Consider the following 17,649-nt stretch of genomic DNA (forward strand, 5'->3'; position numbering starts at 1 on the left):
AAATCTCCCGCACTGACTTTTTATTTCAATTTCTTTCGGTCCTTTTACCTCAACTCTGACCTGTTTGCATTGCAGAAACTTTTCCATTTGCTCAGGAAGGAAATATTTTAGCAACTCAGGAAGCTTTGTCCTGATCCAGTCGTCCCCTGAAGTCCCTGTTTGACGGGCTGAAGGTCTCTGATTGGTCAACACAAACCTCAAACCTGCTTCCTCATGTTTACAGCTTCACTCAGGCAGTAAACAAGCACGAGGACGAGTTGTGGACGTTTTGTACTCACATTAAAACAAAGTTAGTGTAGTTTGGCTTCCTGAGGAGGGAGAGTTTGAGCAAACGGCTGAAGTCTGTTCAGAAAATGTTGTTATCTCGAGACGCACTTCATTGCTTTTCTCCTTCCTCCCACTCGGGCGTCACTGATTGATTGATTGACGGCTTTTAAACCACTAAACTGGCTGTTCAGCGTCTGAATCCAGCAGCTGATCAGATGATGAAGCTCATCTTTGTCTGTTTTATGTAATTTCCTACCCTGTCGACATCTAACACGCAGGATTCATGTAGTTCACCTCATGTCAGCGTTAGAAGTCCATGTAGGAGTAACAAACTCGCAGCCATTTTGAAGATAAAGAGGGAAACGTGACGCAGCTGTGACAGAGTTTTTCCATTGCAGTCGTGTGATTGGGCACCGAGGCAGCGACCTTTGACCTTGTGTAATTGATGTGAAATGGGCGCACTTCCTGAACACACTCGTGGTTTCATAAACAAAGCGTCAGCTGCTGCTTCGGGTGCAGCCAGAACGCGTCTGCAGTGGAACAACCTGTGCGTTTATGGGGCTGAGTTTTGATTGGCTCCTGACTGCCTCCACTCGTCTTCCTCCTCCTCAGCAGTGTCGCCGTGTCGCCCGGCAGCCAGAGGAACCCGGTGGCGTCCATCCACAGCATCGCCAACGCCACCACGCCCGACCGCCTGCGCTTCCCACGAGGCACCGCCAGCCGCAGCACCTTCCACGGCGGCCAGCTGAGGGACCGCCGCACGGCCACGTACAACGGGCCGCCGGCCTCGCCCACCCTCTCCCACGACGCCACCCCTCTGTCGCAGACCCGCAGCCGTGGAACCAGCAACCTTTTCTCCAAACTGACCTCCAAACTCACCCGCAGGTAGGAGAGGAAACACGCCGCGGCGGCTGAACGTGGGGGGCTGGAGTTCACCTCTTTCTGTTCACTTTACAGCTTGAATTCATGCTAAAACAACGATTCATGAGCCGCTTTCACTGCGACGCGTGCAAATATGGACTGATTCAAAAAGAGGGGGGGCTCCAGCCCTCCTCCGTACAGTTTAATCAGCCAATCAGCACACTCCACGTCCAGTCAGGATGATGAATGACATGCTGGGGGAGCACCTGACTGTCCCGTACCATGTGATTTATTTAAGTGTAAATTGTTTACGTGTCGCTGCCTGGATGTCTGCCACGCAGACGTGAAACCGCCCCGAACGAGCCGACCTCTGACCTCTTAACGAAGCCTGCGACGTTCACGTCTGCGGCTGCGTTACAGTCCGAGGAAATGCAGAGGCCATAAAACAGCTGATAGCTTCAGTTTGGGTCCTGTGATTCACTGAAGGTGTTTGCTGATCATTTCCTCGCATTACAGATGTGGAGAGATCTTTTCATGCAGTGCGAGCGCTATAAAAGTTGGCGCATAAAAGGGTGAAATCACACCTTCAGGCGGGTTTCTTTGGGATAAATCTGGAAACATTTTGGGCTGCTGCGGTTCAGACTCTGCACGAGCAAACCGGAGCTTTTAACTCTGAACAATCAGTCAGTTTTAATATCAATCAAAGTTATTTATCGAGCAAAAATCAAATAATCCAGCTTATCAAATAGTGAAGTGAATATCTGAAGGTGTTTGGACTCGACTTAACTTTAGCCTTCTGCATAATGAGTGCTTTTGCTTTTACATTTTGAGGCTCGTGTTTTTGTTTGAACGCAGGCTTATTTCTGCTGAGCTCTTCTTTTTATTTAATTTTCTGGCTCGTTAGATCCAAACAATAATCGAGTGAATCGTGAAAACAACCAGCAGACACTCGTCATGATTGTTCTCTGCAGCCCTGATTTAATAAAGACGTCCCAGTGAGACGCTGCACATTCTGCCTGCATGAAAAGTGTCTAAGCGGCAGCCAGGCCAGCGACATCCCTGCGATGACTGACCCAAAATGAGGATTGAAATCATTTCTAATCGATGAACAAATGAATCTTTCTCCTCACTGTTGATGATTCCAATCACCCCATTTTTGTTGGCTCGTTCAGACTCCTCATCCCCCCTCCCTCCCTGCCCCTCCCCCCTTCACTCCTCCTCCACCATTCTCACTGTTTCTTTGTCTGGTTCTGTTGTAGAAACATGTCATTCAGGTTTACCAAAAGGTAGGACTCTCGTGCTGCCTTTCGCTCTGTGCCAGAAATAACGAAACGATCTCACTGAGACACTTCCTCTGAGACTCTGCAGACGCGTGGGGCTGCTGGCACTCAACTAACACGCTTAGCAGGAAAAAGACAAAACTCTGGGTACATTTACATGCACACAGTTCATAATCAGATCAATGTGATCAGCTTTTCGCTCGAAGTGACAAATTAACAACATCTCATTTTGTGTTGTTAAAGGAACTGTGACATTTAGGAAAGATGCCTGCCTTTCTTGTTGAGAGTTAAATGTGGAAATTGATACCACTCTCATGACTGTACGGGAAGTATGAAGCTGGAGCCAGCAGTCGGTTAGCTTAGCTTAGCATAAAGACTGGAAGCAGGGGGAAACAGCTAGCCTAGCTCTATCCAGAGGTGACATAATCTGCCTGTTAGCACCTCGCAGAGCGTAGTGTAAACATGTCATATCTGGTTTGTTTAATCCCTAAATAAACTGAACTGTGGACAGTTTGTGGGGTCACCTTGTTCACTGTTTTACCCAGAGATGCGTTCACTTGCCAGTTTATTAAGCACACTTCAAGTGCAGTCTGATAGAGTCCTGAAACAAATCTTCCTTCATTCAGGTTTTAATGTTCCAGAGAGGTGTTGATGCAACTTTGTGCTCATTGTGGAGGCTGCAGGTGTTTCTGTTATTTTGTCCACCCTATATACATTAATAAGGATAGGTTAAATAACAGTTACACCTCTCTGTATAACAGTTTCAACCAGAAATGAACATTATCACCTGAATGAAGGATTTCTTACAGCACTGTTGTATTAGAGCACATTAGTTTCAGCTTGGTGTTCCTAATAAACTGGCAACTGAGTGTACATGGTGGGCTAAAGCTACGCTAGGTCGTGTGTTTTTGAAGCTTTTTTTTGTTGAAATTCTCTCCACATCCTGCCAGCAATCAATAAATCAAACGCTCTAACAATAAAAGGCGTCCATCGCTTTCGCAGGCCGCTAATGATCCTGTTTAATCTTTCCGATCGGCCTGACTGAATGCTGACTGGATGGCCTACCTGCCCGTCTATCTGCGTGCCTGCTGCCTCGCCGTGCACACCGGAGTCTTCCTCAAGGCTGCGCAGATATACGGCTAAAGCTACGGCGAAGAGAACGTGCAGCCAAAACTTCCCAATGCTAACATGCTAGCGTGACAGCTGTGAGCACTAACAACAGCCATGTTCAGCCGCTAACTCAGTAGCTCGACGTTCACCCCCACAGCAGTGAGCGGGAAGTGCCAGGCCGGGCGACCGGGATGTTTATCTATTTATTAGAAGAAACATCTTCTCCTCACTGCTCCTCTTCCCAGCGCTCGTTCAGGTGTTTTGTGGGAGCCGTTTTGGAGGGGCGGCCTGACGGGAGGGGGTGGGATTTTTAGGTTGAATGCTTTCAAAATCTAGTTTCCTCTCGCTGGTTTCTCCAACGTTTGGTCTCTGTTCAGTCGGCTGGTCTGAGACACGTTAGCTTGGAGGACAGGAAGGTGTTTGAGGCGGCTAGCTGCAACTATAAGACAACTTTTTACTCCAAAGACGTCTTTTTTTCACATGCTGTGTGTTCTGAGCTGACGTGCTAACGTTAGCCTCGGGTAAACCCACATTCAGGAGCTGGTTTTGTTCAGAGTCGGAGGCCGTGTGAACTTCACAGGACTTATAAAGTGCTGTAATGCTAGCGGCTAATGCTAAGCTAGCTGCTGGTGGTAAGCCAGAGGCTCATTCTCTCTTTCTATGTTAAATACTGAAGATGTGAAGTGCAGGTGAGGAGGATTTGGAGTCGTTTCAAGGCAGCTTTGATGGAGCTCTGCTGTAATTCGTTAAGTAGTATAATTACTTTTTCAGTGAGAAGTCTGTGTTTACCCCCCACTGTTCATTTGTGAGCTTTAGAGCTGCTGGTAGGTAAATTTTGTTACTGTTGGACAGAGCCAGGCTAGCTGTTTCCCTCCTTTTCCAGTCTTTATGCTAAGCTAAGCTAACTATCTTCATACAGACTGTATGAATATGAGAGTGGTATCAATCTTCCATCCTGCTCTTGGCAAGAACAAGCGTACTTCCAAAATGTCCTTCAGAAGGATGTGATGCTACCAGTGAACAAAGTAAAGAAAACCTCGGTGGTCTTGGGGTTCATTGGCGAGGACATCGTGATCAGTCTGAATGATGGAAGTGCGCATTAATCCGGTTTGAACTGGTCTTCCTGTGTGTAAATGTACTCGGCGTGGCTGTGGTTGAGCGGGTGAAGACTGATTGGGAGAGCAGACCAGAACTCCTTGAACAATCAGTCGATTAACCAACAGCAACAACAAAGCAGCTTGCCACTAATCAACCGCCGCTGCCTGCATGGGGTCGCTTCTTCCAGCTGCCATTGATTGTGGTTTGTCCTCTCACCACAACGACTGAACTCTGCTTCCAGAGCTGAGCTTTAAACATTGTTCTGCTGCATTTATTCACCACAAAACAGATTTTTCCTCTCTCTCTGGCCCTGATGGGATGTTATGGTGGCTGTCAGAGCAGAGCAGATCAGCCAGGTTTTCAGACCGACGCCGTAAAGAGCTAAAACCACGTTGTGCCTTTGTCTCGATGGTTGTGTCGTGGAGGACGTCGGTCGATCTGTTTCTTGGTCTTCGGCGTTTGAGGCTTTGCTTCACTTTTACTTCCTGACTCTAGTTTAACTTGAATATATCTTAAAGGCCCGCCTCTCATTTCTCTTGTTGTTGGTGTGCCTGAACTGGATTTCTGGACTTGAGGCCGGTGTGAGGCTGAGTCAGAGGGGGCGTGTGTGCATCCATCGCTCATGTGAGCTATAGATCAGCTATAGATCCTCACACATACTCAGTACACGAAACAACGTCCATCTCTTTGAAATACTTTGTGCAAAATATCACATTTACTCTCAGCGGATACAGAAATCTACAAGAGCAATATAAATGATTCTAAATCTAAAATAAAGAGAATAACCAACAGTCGGTTTTATTAAGTGCATTTCACTTATTAACTTTCAGATTTATTGTTATTTGGTTTTTCCTTTGTAAAGCACAAATATTCAGTAGTGCTGTATAGAATAACTTTATTATTATTATTAGCAGCTGTAGCAGTACTAGAAGTTGTATTAATAAGTTTATGAACGATTAATAATCTGACAGTTATTTAGCATAAATGTTTGTCGTGTATTTAGTTGTTTGTTTGGCTGAAAACCAGAAGAAATTCAGCAGATTTTCCTGATGAAAATGACTTAACATCCATCAGGAAGGCAGGAATCTGCGTCATCCGTCTGCTCGGTGAATCAGTGAATGGCTCCAGAACGGGAGGTTTGAGCTGTGATGATGAAAGATCTTCACCTGAGACGTCCAACTGCCTGCTGAGGTTATTTTTACTCACAACACAAGCTGAGTTTCATCCGCCGTCACGCGCTGAAAGAGCTTTGAGGAGGCGTCTCTGTGGGCCGGGCGCAACCACACCATCCCATAATACGTTCAGTTAATCAGCTTATCCTCTAATCAAATGTATTGATCCGGAGCAGCTCTCTGAAAACAAACTTTCAGCCTGTCAGGCCTGAGGAGCCTTAAAAGACCCAGAAGCTTCATCACCTTCATGTTTGTGGTTTCCTGAAGGAGTCGCCTCCGTTCAGCTCCTCCCTCCCACTGATGGAGGCCGTGAAACTGATCTGACGTCAGGGCAGGACCCTCAGGTCAAACCCCACAGCTGCATTGATCCTTAAAACAGCTGTTCAGCCATCAGATCGCTGCGGTCGAACAGCCTCTGCTCTGATTGAGCGGTCGAGGAGCTTCGTGGCCCTCGCAGGCTGCCGTCTCACGGCTCGGCAGCGCCCCCTGGTGGCCGGCTGGTGGACGTTCCTCTTCCGTCGTGTCATCTGTCGTCATCTCACTCTTTATCACCTCACTCTGTTTTTTTTGTGTTTGTCCTCATTTCTGTGGAGACAAAACGAAGCAAACGATCATCAGAAGAGTCAAAAACCTGAAATCACTAAAAACATTGTTAGTTGAATAATTGAAGATGAATTAATGAGCTTTATTTGTTTGATTTCACCTTAAATCAGTCAGCTTTTGTTTGGATTAACCTCCAGTCAGCTGATATCAACAGAAATGATGGATTCTTTCAGTTTATTTTATTTTTCCACTCTGGAGCGATCGTTCTGGACGACGGCTGCGACCAGCAAATATTATTGACTGTTTTTTTTTGTTTGTTTTTTTAAAGCCCAAAGTGACGTCCTGAAACGTCCTGTTTCATCAAAACACACAGAAAACTCAGAGATTTAGTTTAAGGTGACACAAAAGAGAGAAAAGCTGAAAATCCTCTCTTTGGAGTTTGTTTGCTAAGTGAATATAACGATCAGTTATTATAATTATTGCTGATTTATGAAATAATGGTTGCATCTCATTATTATTGTTGAAAATATGAAATGATTAAATGTTTGCCAAGATAAAAAAATCAATGAAATGAAAGAATATAAACATTAAATGAGAGTTAAAGAAAAAGCTTTTGCTTATTTAATCATTTGATGTTTGATAAAGGAAAAAAATGCAGCTTTTTTTTTTTTTTTAAACTTTGTTCATTCACCAAACTATTGGACAAATTCAGATTTTTATCAGATGAAGCTGAACGTGTCTCACTGCGTCCGCTAACGTCAGCATGCTAACGTGCTAACGGTCACTGACAGCATGTTAGCACGCTGATGTTAGCATTTAGCTCGACTCGCTGCGGTCCAGCCTCACTCTGAGTCGTCTGATTGGAGGTTAAAGCTCAAAGATTATTGGACTGACGGCTCGGCTCCAGCTGTGTCTTTGACTCGTCTGATAGGCTCGTCTCGTCTCGTCATTCTGTCCCTCTCGACCGTCCACATCCTGCTCGAAGTCTTCATCACGTCTGGACACTTAACCAGCAGTTTTTGTCATTTTCCTCCTCCTCAGGACGCTTTAGGTTCAGTCACCTTCCTCCCCCCTCCTCCTCCTCCTCCTCCTCCTCCTCCTCACAGTTTGTGTGTTTTTTGTCCTCCTAACCTTCCTGTGTCCTTTAACCTTGACCTCTTGCTGCTCTTCCTCTCTGCTTAGGGTCAGTATTGACCCAGCCAAACGGCAGATGGCCAAAACAGGGCCTGCCGTCCCCTCCACCCAGGGAGGAAAGACCCTTAGTAAGTCTTCTGCCCTCCAGTCTCTATCAGCCTGTCCTTCCTTCCTTCCTTCCTTCCTTCCTTCCTTCCTTCCTTCCTTCTCGTCATCCTCCCATGCTTTTTCTTCTTTTTTGGCCTGTCCTCACGTCATTCATTTTCGATATTCTTTCCCTCTCTCTTTCTTTCTTTTGTCACGTTGAGAAATCCGCTCGTTTTTTTCAGATTCCCGTTTTTTCTTTCAGATTCAGGAGCAGAAGATATAGAGAGTTGTAGGAAGATGAAGATCTAGAGTAAGGGGCTGTTTCAATCCCTCAACCTCTCCTCTGAGAATAAAGTCCTGAGTGTCAGTTATGTGGAGGGACTCGTCCTCACCCTCACCCCCTCACCCCCTCACCCCTCGGCCTCTCTGACCGACCCAGGACCTGCTGTCAGTCCCGTCTGTCCTCTTGTCGTCTTGTTGTCGAGTCTCTTGAGCTGTCGGGGAGTTGGAGTGGCCTCCTCTTCCTCCTCCGTCCTGTTTCTCTGTCCTCCGGGCTGCAGAGATCGACTTCTTCTTTAGCTTTAATCTGATCTGGTGGTTTATTCCTCAGACGGTTTCCTCCTGTTTGCAGTCATTCAGGGACTGGTTTCCAGTCTGTCAAACCGCTCTGACCCAGTAAAAGTCCTCCTGAGTGACTGTGAGGAGCAGATGAACAAAGAGGCGCAGTAACAGCTGCTCTGATGATTCATTTCTGACCACATTGACTCTTTAAAATCTGCTGTTCTGATGCTGAAGTTTGTCATCAGGACTTCCAGTTAATGCTCAGATACGCAGACAGAAACGTGACTTTGTCCGATTGAGGAAATTAAACATCTGAGAATCACAAAACTTAAATCATAGAAAAGTTGAGTATTGCAGTCCAGTCTGAAAATCGTGGTTTTTAGTGCAGCATGCTGCGCTCGGTGCTGTCAGATGTCCGTGTGAGCTGTTTGTGTGGCTGTCTGTCTGTGTGCATGCGATGAGGCGTGGCTGCTCTGAAAGGACCGGCTCGACCTCTCAGGACGTTTTGTGATGCGACGAGTGAAAGTGAAGATTTATTGAAAGACGAGCAGTCGTGGCTGATCTTCAAACCGAGGAGTCCAACTCTCACGAAGCTTCATTTCTGCTCCAGGATGAACCTGATTCAGGGACTGTAGCTTTCAAAGCGTCACGTCTTCATTGGTGTGTCGGCGACAGGTGTCGGCAGGTGCTTTGACTCTGATTGGCTGAGCTGTTGAACGCGTCGTTGCGGGAACAAATCGTCATAAAACATTTGGTTTTATCTGTAGAGTTCGACTCAGCGACACGTCTGTGTTCACGTGACGCAGCTTGTTTGTGGACGTAGTTTCTCCCTCCTGCGTGAAGTTTAAATAATTCATCTAATGAAGTCTTTACGGTCCAGATCGAGTCTTTAAAAGGACAAAGACGCATCAGACCAAGAAGTAAAGTCAGTCTTTAAAACACAAGATAATAAAGCTTTAAAATGGACTAAACTATGTAAAGATAAGATCAATGAATTAATTAAATGAAACAAATTTTAATCAAAATCCACAAACTGAATTCCCAAACTCACATTTTAGGATCATGTTGCATTTAATTTCTGAAACAGTTCACGGCTTTGAACCTGAAGCTGAGTGCAGCCTCACGATTCGGACCTGGCTACTTCCTGGAGCTTTTAACCACATCTCATGGTCTTCCTCACGCGTCCACTGAGGAAGCTGAGAGACGCACCTGAAGGCTCAGATTCAGTGTGACGAACTGTCAGTAGTGAACTTTAGGGCTCATCAATCGGATGATTGTTAATAACGTTTTCTGTTTGGCCCATCGTGACTCCGTTTGAGGCTTTCTGCTCTTATTTTCAGTGTGTTTCTGAGGAGGAAGGTCAAAGGAGTAGAAAATAAGTGTAAATGTCTGTCAAAGCCTGCCTGCGTCTCGCCTGCGTCTCGCCTGCAGCCGGTGCCGTTCTGTTTTTGGTGGACGCCCTCGGCTTCGGCTTCGTCTCCGTCTCGCTGTGTGAAGGTTTTCTGTCTGCTTTCAACATTTCAGCCTCCATCACTGCTTTCAGTTTCCCTCCATGAGTCTTCAGTGGACGTCAGGCCTGCGTCTCTGTCTTCTTGTTTTCGGTGGTGGTTTCACATCAGTGTCTCTCTCCTGCTCACTCGTCTCATGTCCTTCTTTTTTAAACTGGAAATGATCTGAAGTGTCACGATCCACATCTTTTTTCTTCTGTTTCTTTCCTCCCTGTCTGATCTTCTCATGCGCCTCAGAGTCTCAACCGAGTTTGAGAGAAACGGGAGACTTGAGGGCTCAAGGTGAGGTTACCTGCCCCCCACCCCCCCGCCCCCCCAGTGTCGGCCCCCTCTGAACGTCGAGGCGTTCGACCCGCTTGCATAGGACACCCCCCCCGCTCTGACCCCCTGGTGTTTGCCTGTGTGTGGACAGCTGTGTGTCCTGTGTGCATGGCTCTGTTAGCATGGCGTCTTTGCATCGATGTCAGCCTGAAAAATGCTCCTAATCCTCCAGAAAAACTGCATTAATCCAGCATGGACGTGTCTAACCCCAGTTCACGTTGTGTTCACAGTCACAGAGTTACTATGGGAAACATTCGGGGACATTTAAAGACACTGAACTGTCCTGAGGGTGTGTCCTCCGTCCTCAAAGACTCTTAAACATCTGGATAAAGAAAAAAAAGGTTTGACTTTGGCAAAAAGTTCAATGAGCTGCTTTTATAATCTTAATTAAGCCTCTTACTTTAAGTTATGTTTACTCGAAATAACCTCAAATTTATCTTTTTCTGCTCACTTGAGGTTTAATATTTCCTGGCTCACTTTCTTTGCCACAATAAAAATTAAAAACAGTATTTTCTGTGTGAATAGTAAATAAATGAACAGGAAGTGGAGCGTCTGGTGGCGTAGTCGTGAAAGAGGATGTCTGATGGTGTTATTTGTTAACGTCGTCCAATAAAAGCAGAGAACTGATCTTTAAAATGATGAATGAAAACAGAACAGACAGATTTACTCTGTGATGATCGTTTTAATTTCGTTTCATGCAGCGCAGATTGACGTAAAGAACGTGGAGAATCCACAACGTTTGAAGCCAGTTAAAAACCTTTCGTCCAGATGTTTGGAAGAGTCCTTGAGGGTCCTGGAAAAACCCTGTGAACACGGTGACGTTCAGACCGGCCTGGGTTTCAGACGTGGCCGAGCTCTGTGGCTTGAACGTGACGACGCGAGGTTCAAAGTGTCCCTGAACAAACAGCAGCCTCCAGATGAACAGCGGTTAAAGGAATACACTCATTTGTTGGCTTTCTTGCTGAGTCGGATGATGAAATTAATGAGCAAAAAGCAAAATAGACCTTCAAAGCAGCAGCACGTTCATCCGAAATCATCACACACATGACTGAACTCACTGTTTATTCTGCAGTAAACTCACCCGCAGTGCAGTATTTCAGTGTGGTATTAGTACCTTTTTTCTGAATATCTGAATACTTCTTCCAGGACTGAACCCATGCTAGCAGTTTTCCCCTGTTTCCAGTCTTTATGCTAAGCTAAGCTAACTGGCCGCAGCTTCACAGATGTCGATCCTCTCAGCGAGAAAGCCGACAAGAAGCTGAATTATTCCTTCTAAACCGCAGCTGGTGGGTTTGTTTCTGCTGTCAGCCGCTTTGACTTCGTTTACTGAAAAGGAAAAAGTGAATTTCTGTCATCAAACGGTCAAAGTGGCTGCTGAGGCTTGAAAGCCGTGAAGCGAACGTGCCATGATCGAACCTCTCTGTGCTCTCTGTCGACAGTCGCCATGTACCTGGGGATCAAAAAGGGGAAAATAAAGACAGTAAACCCCGCTCCCTCAGATTCACTTGGAGTATGAGGACCACCAGCTCCATGGAGCCTTGTGATATCATGCGGGAGATTCGCAAGGTGCTCGATGCCAACAACTGCGACTACGAACAGCAAGAGAGTTTCCTGCTTCTTTGCGTCCACGGGGACGGGCGGGCTGAAAACCTGGTCCAGTGGGAGATGGAGGTTTGCAAGCTGCCCCGTCTCTCCCTCAACGGCGTCAGGTTCAAACGGATATCCGGATCATCCATCGCTTTCAAAAACATTGCTTCCAAAGTTGCCAACGAGTTAAAGCTATGAACAAAAGGGTTTAAAAGTATACATATATATATCTAGAAGTATTTAAGCTGTACAATCATCCAAGAAGTAGCAGTTTCCAAATGTCTCCTTTTTTTAAACAAAATACAGAGTATGTATTGAATATTATAATGTATAGATTAAGGCTTTTGGCAATAATCACTGAATTACCTACTAATATCTCAGTCTCTTCTGGCCACACGGGGTCGACATTAACGAGTTGAATATGATTTGTCATGCTGTGAATGTGGACAAAAAAAACATTTCTAGTCTTATTTATTTCTTTTTTTTCTCCTGGAAAAAGAAAAAAATGACGTAGCGTTTTGTTTTCAGTGTAAATAATGTATCTTACTTTAAGACGGCTTCACTGCAATACTCATTTTGTTTTTTTTTGTTTTCTTTCTTTTGTATTTCGTTGAGAAGTAGAGATGACGGGGGGTCCGTGTAAATGCCCACGTGGTTTAAGGGTCACTCATGTCTCAATTAAAGTGTCTGTCAACTTGAACGTCTCACGCTGATCATTTGTAACTGGACACAGTCGACATGAAAATATAAAAACGTTTGCTTCCATTTCGCTGTTTGTGTCGAGCTTCATTCCGGATTTGAATGGATTTGTTGAATGAGAAACACATTTTAAAAATGGAAAAAATGTGGTTTAAGATCAAAACCTGTCAGAAATTTTGGAAATCTCAGATTAAATCCTGTTTTTATAGTAGAGATAATTTCCTAGTTTCCTAAAAAGGATATGTAGTACTTTGGAGGGTTTTGTGGTTAAAGTACTGATGTATTTTGAGTGTATTATGTGTACTTCATGCAAGAGTCCTTGCTATCATTTGTGGGTCCAAAGACGTCTCTGTATGGAGGTTACAGTTCAGACCGTTCCATCGATGTCTTCAGGACTACAAACACCACGCTGAGTGCCGCTATGAGCTGTGAGTATTTGGGTGTTGAATCTGTTTCAGGGCCTGATGTTTCCTCGTAATCACTGGTTTTTTGTGAACTTTTCCTCAGTTCAGCTCTCGTTAGTGTTCAGATGCTAAGGCTAAAAAAATGACAAAAAACAGATCACCTGGTCCGTGTAAAGCTACAAAAACACTGGCTCCTACATTTCCCATCATGCAACTCAGTAGCATCCAAAGCCTCCTGAAATGGTTTGTTGTTTTCCCTCAAACATAAATGTCTGAAGGAGTGAAACTTCTTTATTAGTGTGAACAAACTTCTTTTACCAGACAGCATCAGTACAAACCTGTGATGCATTCAGGGACTCGTGTGTTTCTTCATCTTGGTCCCACTGTGCATGAGTATTTAACGTCTTTCAGCTGAAGTGTGAACCTGAACGGTGACACCAGGCTTGAAATGGGACATCTTGAAGGTGGAGTCAGAGGCTCAGCAGGCGTCCGTTTGTCCGGAGTTGAAAATCGAGTCATGAAATGCCTCAACGTTTGCAGAACAGAAGCACATTTACAACCTACATCAAACTGAATGTTGTAACACGGATGTGATTAGACTTTACGATACAAAGCCAGACGTCACTGCACAGATCAAAGAACTTCAACCAGAACATTTATTTAATTTCCATCCTCACTGAACAGGAACCGTTTCATCTTAAATACACAAACAAATCCAAACTGAGACAGAGCGCATTCCAGGACAGACTCAGTCATTCAGACGGGGGGGGGGCAGGGGACGGAGGACGGGCGGTGGGTGTCGGGACGGTTTCACTTCTGGGCGGGCATGATGTCGTCGATAGACTGGCCCTTCTCCAGCTTCTTCTCCATGTCCACCAGCAGCTTGACGCCATCGACCACCATCTGCACCAGCTCCACCTCAGAGAAGCCCAGTCTGTCAGCGTTGGAAATGTCAAAGACTCCGCCCACAGCGGCCGTGTCCACGCCACCTGACGGACACAAGACAGACTCAGTGACTGCACGGACTAAAAGACGTTAGTCAGACTGACATCCATCCAACATTTTGGGGCGAGAGCTGCATTTACTGACAGGAGCAAACGTGTGTAAACAGCCGTTTTAATTGCTGACATTACAAACACTCGTGGCAGATAAAGGACGGTTCTACGCACCAGTTCCTCGTTTCTGGAGCCTCAGCCTCTTGAGAACCTCCTCAAACTTGGCGTGCTTGCTCATGTTGGGCAGCTTCACGTGCACGCCTGCACGCAGGCCAGTGCCCAGGTTAGACGGGCAGGTGAGGACGTAGCCCAGGTGCTCATTCCACATGAAGGCATGGCCTCTCTCCTTGAACAGGTTCTCAATCTAAACACAACACAGCCCAGTTCATGAGGTCCTTCGTCATTTCATGAGGTCTTTGTTCAGATCACAACATCACAAACCACAATTACTGACACAAAGCCCATCTTTCAGTCTGACTCAAACACTGAACATATATAAATATGTATGTTTTCGGCCGACCTTGGTGAGTCCGGTGCAGAAGCGCTCGAACACTTCCTTCATGTTGCCGCCTTTCTGCATAGAGATCACACGCAGGTGGTCCTCCTCATTCACCCAAACCAGGAATGTCTTGTTATCGTTGTGCCTTCACACAGAAGACGTCACAGTTATTCTGTTTCTTCTAAATGAAATCTACTCACAGAAAAACACATAAGGTTGGTGGGAGACGGCAGTGGAGGTGAGGTCTCACCAGATGCCCCTGGCGTCGGGCCAGTCGCGGGCCATCCCTGAGGCCAGCAGCAGAGGAGACACTGGCTTGTCAAACAGGAAGTGGTCATCAATGAGCTGCTGCTGCTCGGCATCGGTCATGTTCTTCAGGGCGTAGTATTTCCCCTTCAGGTCTCCGGACAGAGAGGCCAGAGCTGCAGGGAGGGAGAGACACGTGTGAAGAAAACACCAACACAAGATCCAAAAGAGAAATACTGGATCATCATCATCATCATCGTCGTCGTCGTCGTCGTCATCGTCGTCCTGTGAGGGACTTTCTTCAGTGTCAGAGGGCAAATCCAAGCTGACCTGTATGTTCATGTGCTGCACTATAACCTGTTATCTCTCCTGCTGCCACTAGAGGGCACCCACTGCTGCACAAATGAGCCCAGCCAGCATCACGCTGACTTCACTCAGCATCACTGCCTTTACTCTCAAGCTGTTTACAACACGGAATCACTCAGCTGCAGCCAGTGACTCAGCGTGGACAGAGGCGGAGGACATGTCCACACGGGACACCTCTACCTTCGATGGAGAGCGTCTCCACAGCGCGTCTCTCCCCTCTGCTGCAGTGAGGTGGCAGGCAGAAGCCGCGGACGCTGCGGCCTGTTCGGACACGGGAGCTCAGGACGTAGTTGGGGTCCAGATCGTCCCCACCCTGAGGACAGACACACACACACACAGAGACACACACTTAGTTTCAGTTCAGTTCCACTGCTCCGTGCAGCCTCGCTCACAGCTCACTGACAGGGGTGCAGTACCTTCAGGTTGGCTGAGTTGAGGTCAGTCTTGTGCTTGTCTGTGGGTTTGTACCCTCCATGTCTGTCCTCGATCACGGGGTCCAGCAGCTCTTTGAAGACCTCGTATGTCTCCTCGTCTCCAGCGACGCAGCCCACGGTCATGATGAAGGGGTGGCCTGTGCACAGAGTCAACAGGGTCACAGAGCAGCCAGGGGGACAGACAAACCAACATCCTCACCGACTCAATGTGCTGAGTGTCCTCAGGTCTGAGGACCGTGACTGTACCAGGATTATCAACTCCTGTCTGAATGACACCATCTATGGTGAAGCCGCTGGGTGTAGCCCGCTCTCTCAGCTTCTTGTACATGTCCAGGGTTAAGAACTTGGCCATGTGGTTGTTGTGCTGACTGAGATGTGGGTACTCGTCCTCAGCTGACAGCCTCCTCAGCGTCAGCTTGGCCATACGCTCAGAGCTAAAGAGAAACACAGTCTACAGGGTGAGGAAGACCACCTGCCATGACCTCAGAGGCCAGGTTCACCTGGATCCTCCTGAGTGTTTAAACAGGAGACAGTGGTCAGCTGAGAAGTTAGTCTACACTACAGACTGTAGCTGGCATCATAAAGAGTGCAGCGGCAGTGGATTATCAGCTGCTGCTCTGCACACATTATGTAACACTGCTAATCTTTGCCATTTGCTATAAAGCTGCAATACTGCTTTGATAATGGAGGTCCACTTAGGAGTCTGTACCCGCTTCAGCTCTCCGTGTCTATAAACGTCGGTCATACTTTATCCCTTTGGCAAGGTCACAGTGCAAAAAGCTGTTAGTGTTCCTCTCGGGAACACGAAGCTCAGCGCGGCCATTAAACGCGCTCGATGACACACAGCAGATGGCGTTTTGGCCGAAAAGCCGCTTGGGTTTTTACCTGGGTTATCAACCCCAGTCTGAATGACATCATCCAGAGTAAATCCACTGGGTGTCTGCTTGCTCCTCAGCCGCTCGTACATAGCAGGAGTCAGGACCTTGGCCATATGATTGTTGTGTTTGCTGAGGTCCGGGAACTCCTGCTCCGACTTGTACTTCAGCTTCATCTGGTTGTGCGTGTTACCGAAAGGCATGGCTGCTCCCTGGGCGGAGGATGGAGGGAAGAGACGGTGAAAAGCAGAGTGTGGACAGGAAGCAGTCTGAGCTTTACGATGGATGAGAGATTTTAGCTCAAGCGACTAATCAACATTTCCTGCCGTGGACAGTGTCCTGAATGCGCTTAAACAGGTGCACAAATGTGCATCAGACACGCGCTTTATTTTTCACGATCTTATTAAAACTACTTCAGCAGCTAACATTGATTTTTATGATGAAAAGCGGACATATTCATATTCATAAGGACAAAACAGTCTGTTCCGCCCAGTTATCATCTGATCGCTGCAAACCAAACACTCTCTGCCACTGTGTCGGAATTTGGCTGAAATGAAGCAGGTGTCCTACCTGTTGTCGTCGGACTTGTGTACTACTACTACTACCAGGGGTTGATACGAAGATCCCTATTTTTCCGGCCGAGGAGCTCAGAGTCCAGCAGCAGCGTCCAGCGACTCTCCGCGCAGACTGACGGCTTGAGGCCGGCCTTTATAGCGCACCAGCTCTCCTCCCATTGGTCAGTATTTGTAGTCCATTCATTCAATTGGACGCGGGGATTTGGCTGTGAGGCGGAGGATCCTTCTGCTAATTCAACTTTTTGTGCAATTTACACATAAAATGAAATTAAAAGATCCAGTCCAACCATTGATTTATTGATACGATTGGTCACGTGTTCTTCCAACATTCCGCTGGAGGTTCAAGTAAATGTGAAAGTGTGAATTCTACATATGAATCAGACTAAATGTGATATGAATTCACGGACACTTGTGGAAAGTAACAGAAAACATGTTACATTTAAGAAGTAAAGTGCAGTTTTGAGGTACTTTACTTGAGTTCTTTTCTCTTTATACTACTGCATACTTCTACATGTTTTACTTTTTACCCTGCTGTGTTTATTTGACATCTGTAATTATTACTTACATGGCAAACCACTAACTTAATACAAAACGTGATCATCTCTAAAATGTTTGTTATAAACTGTCTGGTGTCATATCACCAGTTAGACTTAGCACCACCTTGACCAACAAAAGAAAAATCCTGATTACACATGAAAGCATCAATAAGAAGAAGTATAATTAAAAATCATAACATGTAAGTGATAATATAGAGCTCATTTTAACGGATGATTTTCCTGCATAACTTGATGCTTTAAGCACATTGTTATAGAGATACATCCGTATTTAAATACAGGACTTGTAATGGAGTGTTATAGAAATATTGCCTCTTTTATTGAAGAAAACATCTGGATACTTCTTCCATCACTGTTTAACTTCCCGGTGATGATCACAGTGGTTTATTTCTGTTTAAACATGGTGTAAATCATCATTTTCTGAGCGCATTCCTTGAGTCCATGTGTGAACTTTAGAAACGTGCGGAGACGCA

The 17,649-nt window shown here is 46.1% G+C and overlaps 2 protein-coding genes across 25 annotated transcripts in view; one reads left to right on the plus strand and one right to left on the minus strand.

Moving 5' to 3' along the window:
- The window catches only part of mark3a (MAP/microtubule affinity-regulating kinase 3a), a 45,330-nt gene extending 33,036 nt beyond the window's left edge, over nt 1–12,294 (plus strand). For 6 of the 23 annotated variants that reach the window (XM_070979685.1, XM_070979687.1, XM_070979693.1 and 3 more), the window contains 4 exons: nt 880–1,152; nt 2,388–2,414; nt 9,859–9,903; nt 11,382–12,294. In XM_070979685.1, the coding sequence (XP_070835786.1) occupies nt 880–1,152; nt 2,388–2,414; nt 9,859–9,903; nt 11,382–11,727 (691 nt within the window). In that variant the 3' untranslated portion in view covers nt 11,728–12,294. Of the gene's footprint in view, nt 1–879; nt 1,153–2,387; nt 2,415–7,513; nt 7,594–7,814; nt 7,863–9,858; nt 9,904–11,381 lie in introns of all 23 variants that reach the window. The other 17 variants (XM_070979697.1, XM_070979706.1, XM_070979707.1 and 14 more) reach the window with 8 other exon arrangements.
- A 971-nt stretch (nt 12,295–13,265) lies between these two features.
- On the minus strand, nt 13,266–16,742 carry ckba (creatine kinase, brain a). 2 transcript variants are annotated; one of them, XM_070978827.1, is made up of 8 exons: nt 16,618–16,742; nt 16,058–16,259; nt 15,155–15,309; nt 14,919–15,051; nt 14,377–14,548; nt 14,148–14,271; nt 13,802–13,991; nt 13,266–13,621 (listed from the first exon to the last, which is right to left on the minus strand). In XM_070978827.1, exons 2-8 carry the CDS (start codon nt 16,248–16,250, stop codon nt 13,443–13,445), a joined length of 1,146 nt encoding a protein of 381 aa, XP_070834928.1. In that variant the 5' UTR covers nt 16,251–16,259; nt 16,618–16,742; the 3' UTR covers nt 13,266–13,442. The 2 variants fall into 2 exon arrangements, with proteins under 2 accessions (XP_070834928.1, XP_070834929.1); XM_070978828.1 differs by lacking the exons at nt 16,058–16,259; nt 16,618–16,742 and adding an exon at nt 15,419–15,704 and having other exon boundaries at nt 13,275–13,621.
- Nucleotides 16,743–17,649: the final 907 nt, after the last annotated feature.

Source organism: Chaetodon trifascialis, chromosome 14 (genome assembly GCF_039877785.1).
Source record: "Chaetodon trifascialis isolate fChaTrf1 chromosome 14, fChaTrf1.hap1, whole genome shotgun sequence".
NCBI classification, from domain to species: Eukaryota; Metazoa; Chordata; class Actinopteri; order Chaetodontiformes; family Chaetodontidae; genus Chaetodon; species Chaetodon trifascialis.

Excerpts from the sequence above, each read along its gene's own strand:
- ckba (XM_070978827.1), bottom strand. The coding sequence starts at position 16,250 with ATGCCTTTCGGTAACACGCACAACCAGATGAAGCTGAAGTACAAGTCG. Across the intron at positions 15,310-16,057 it reads GACTGGGGTTGATAACCCAG|GCCACCCCTTCATCATGACC; the intron begins GTAAAAACCCAA and ends CTCTGTGCACAG. Across the intron at positions 14,549-14,918 it reads GGAGACGCTCTCCATCGAAG|CTCTGGCCTCTCTGTCCGGA; the intron begins GTAGAGGTGTCC and ends CCCTCCCTGCAG.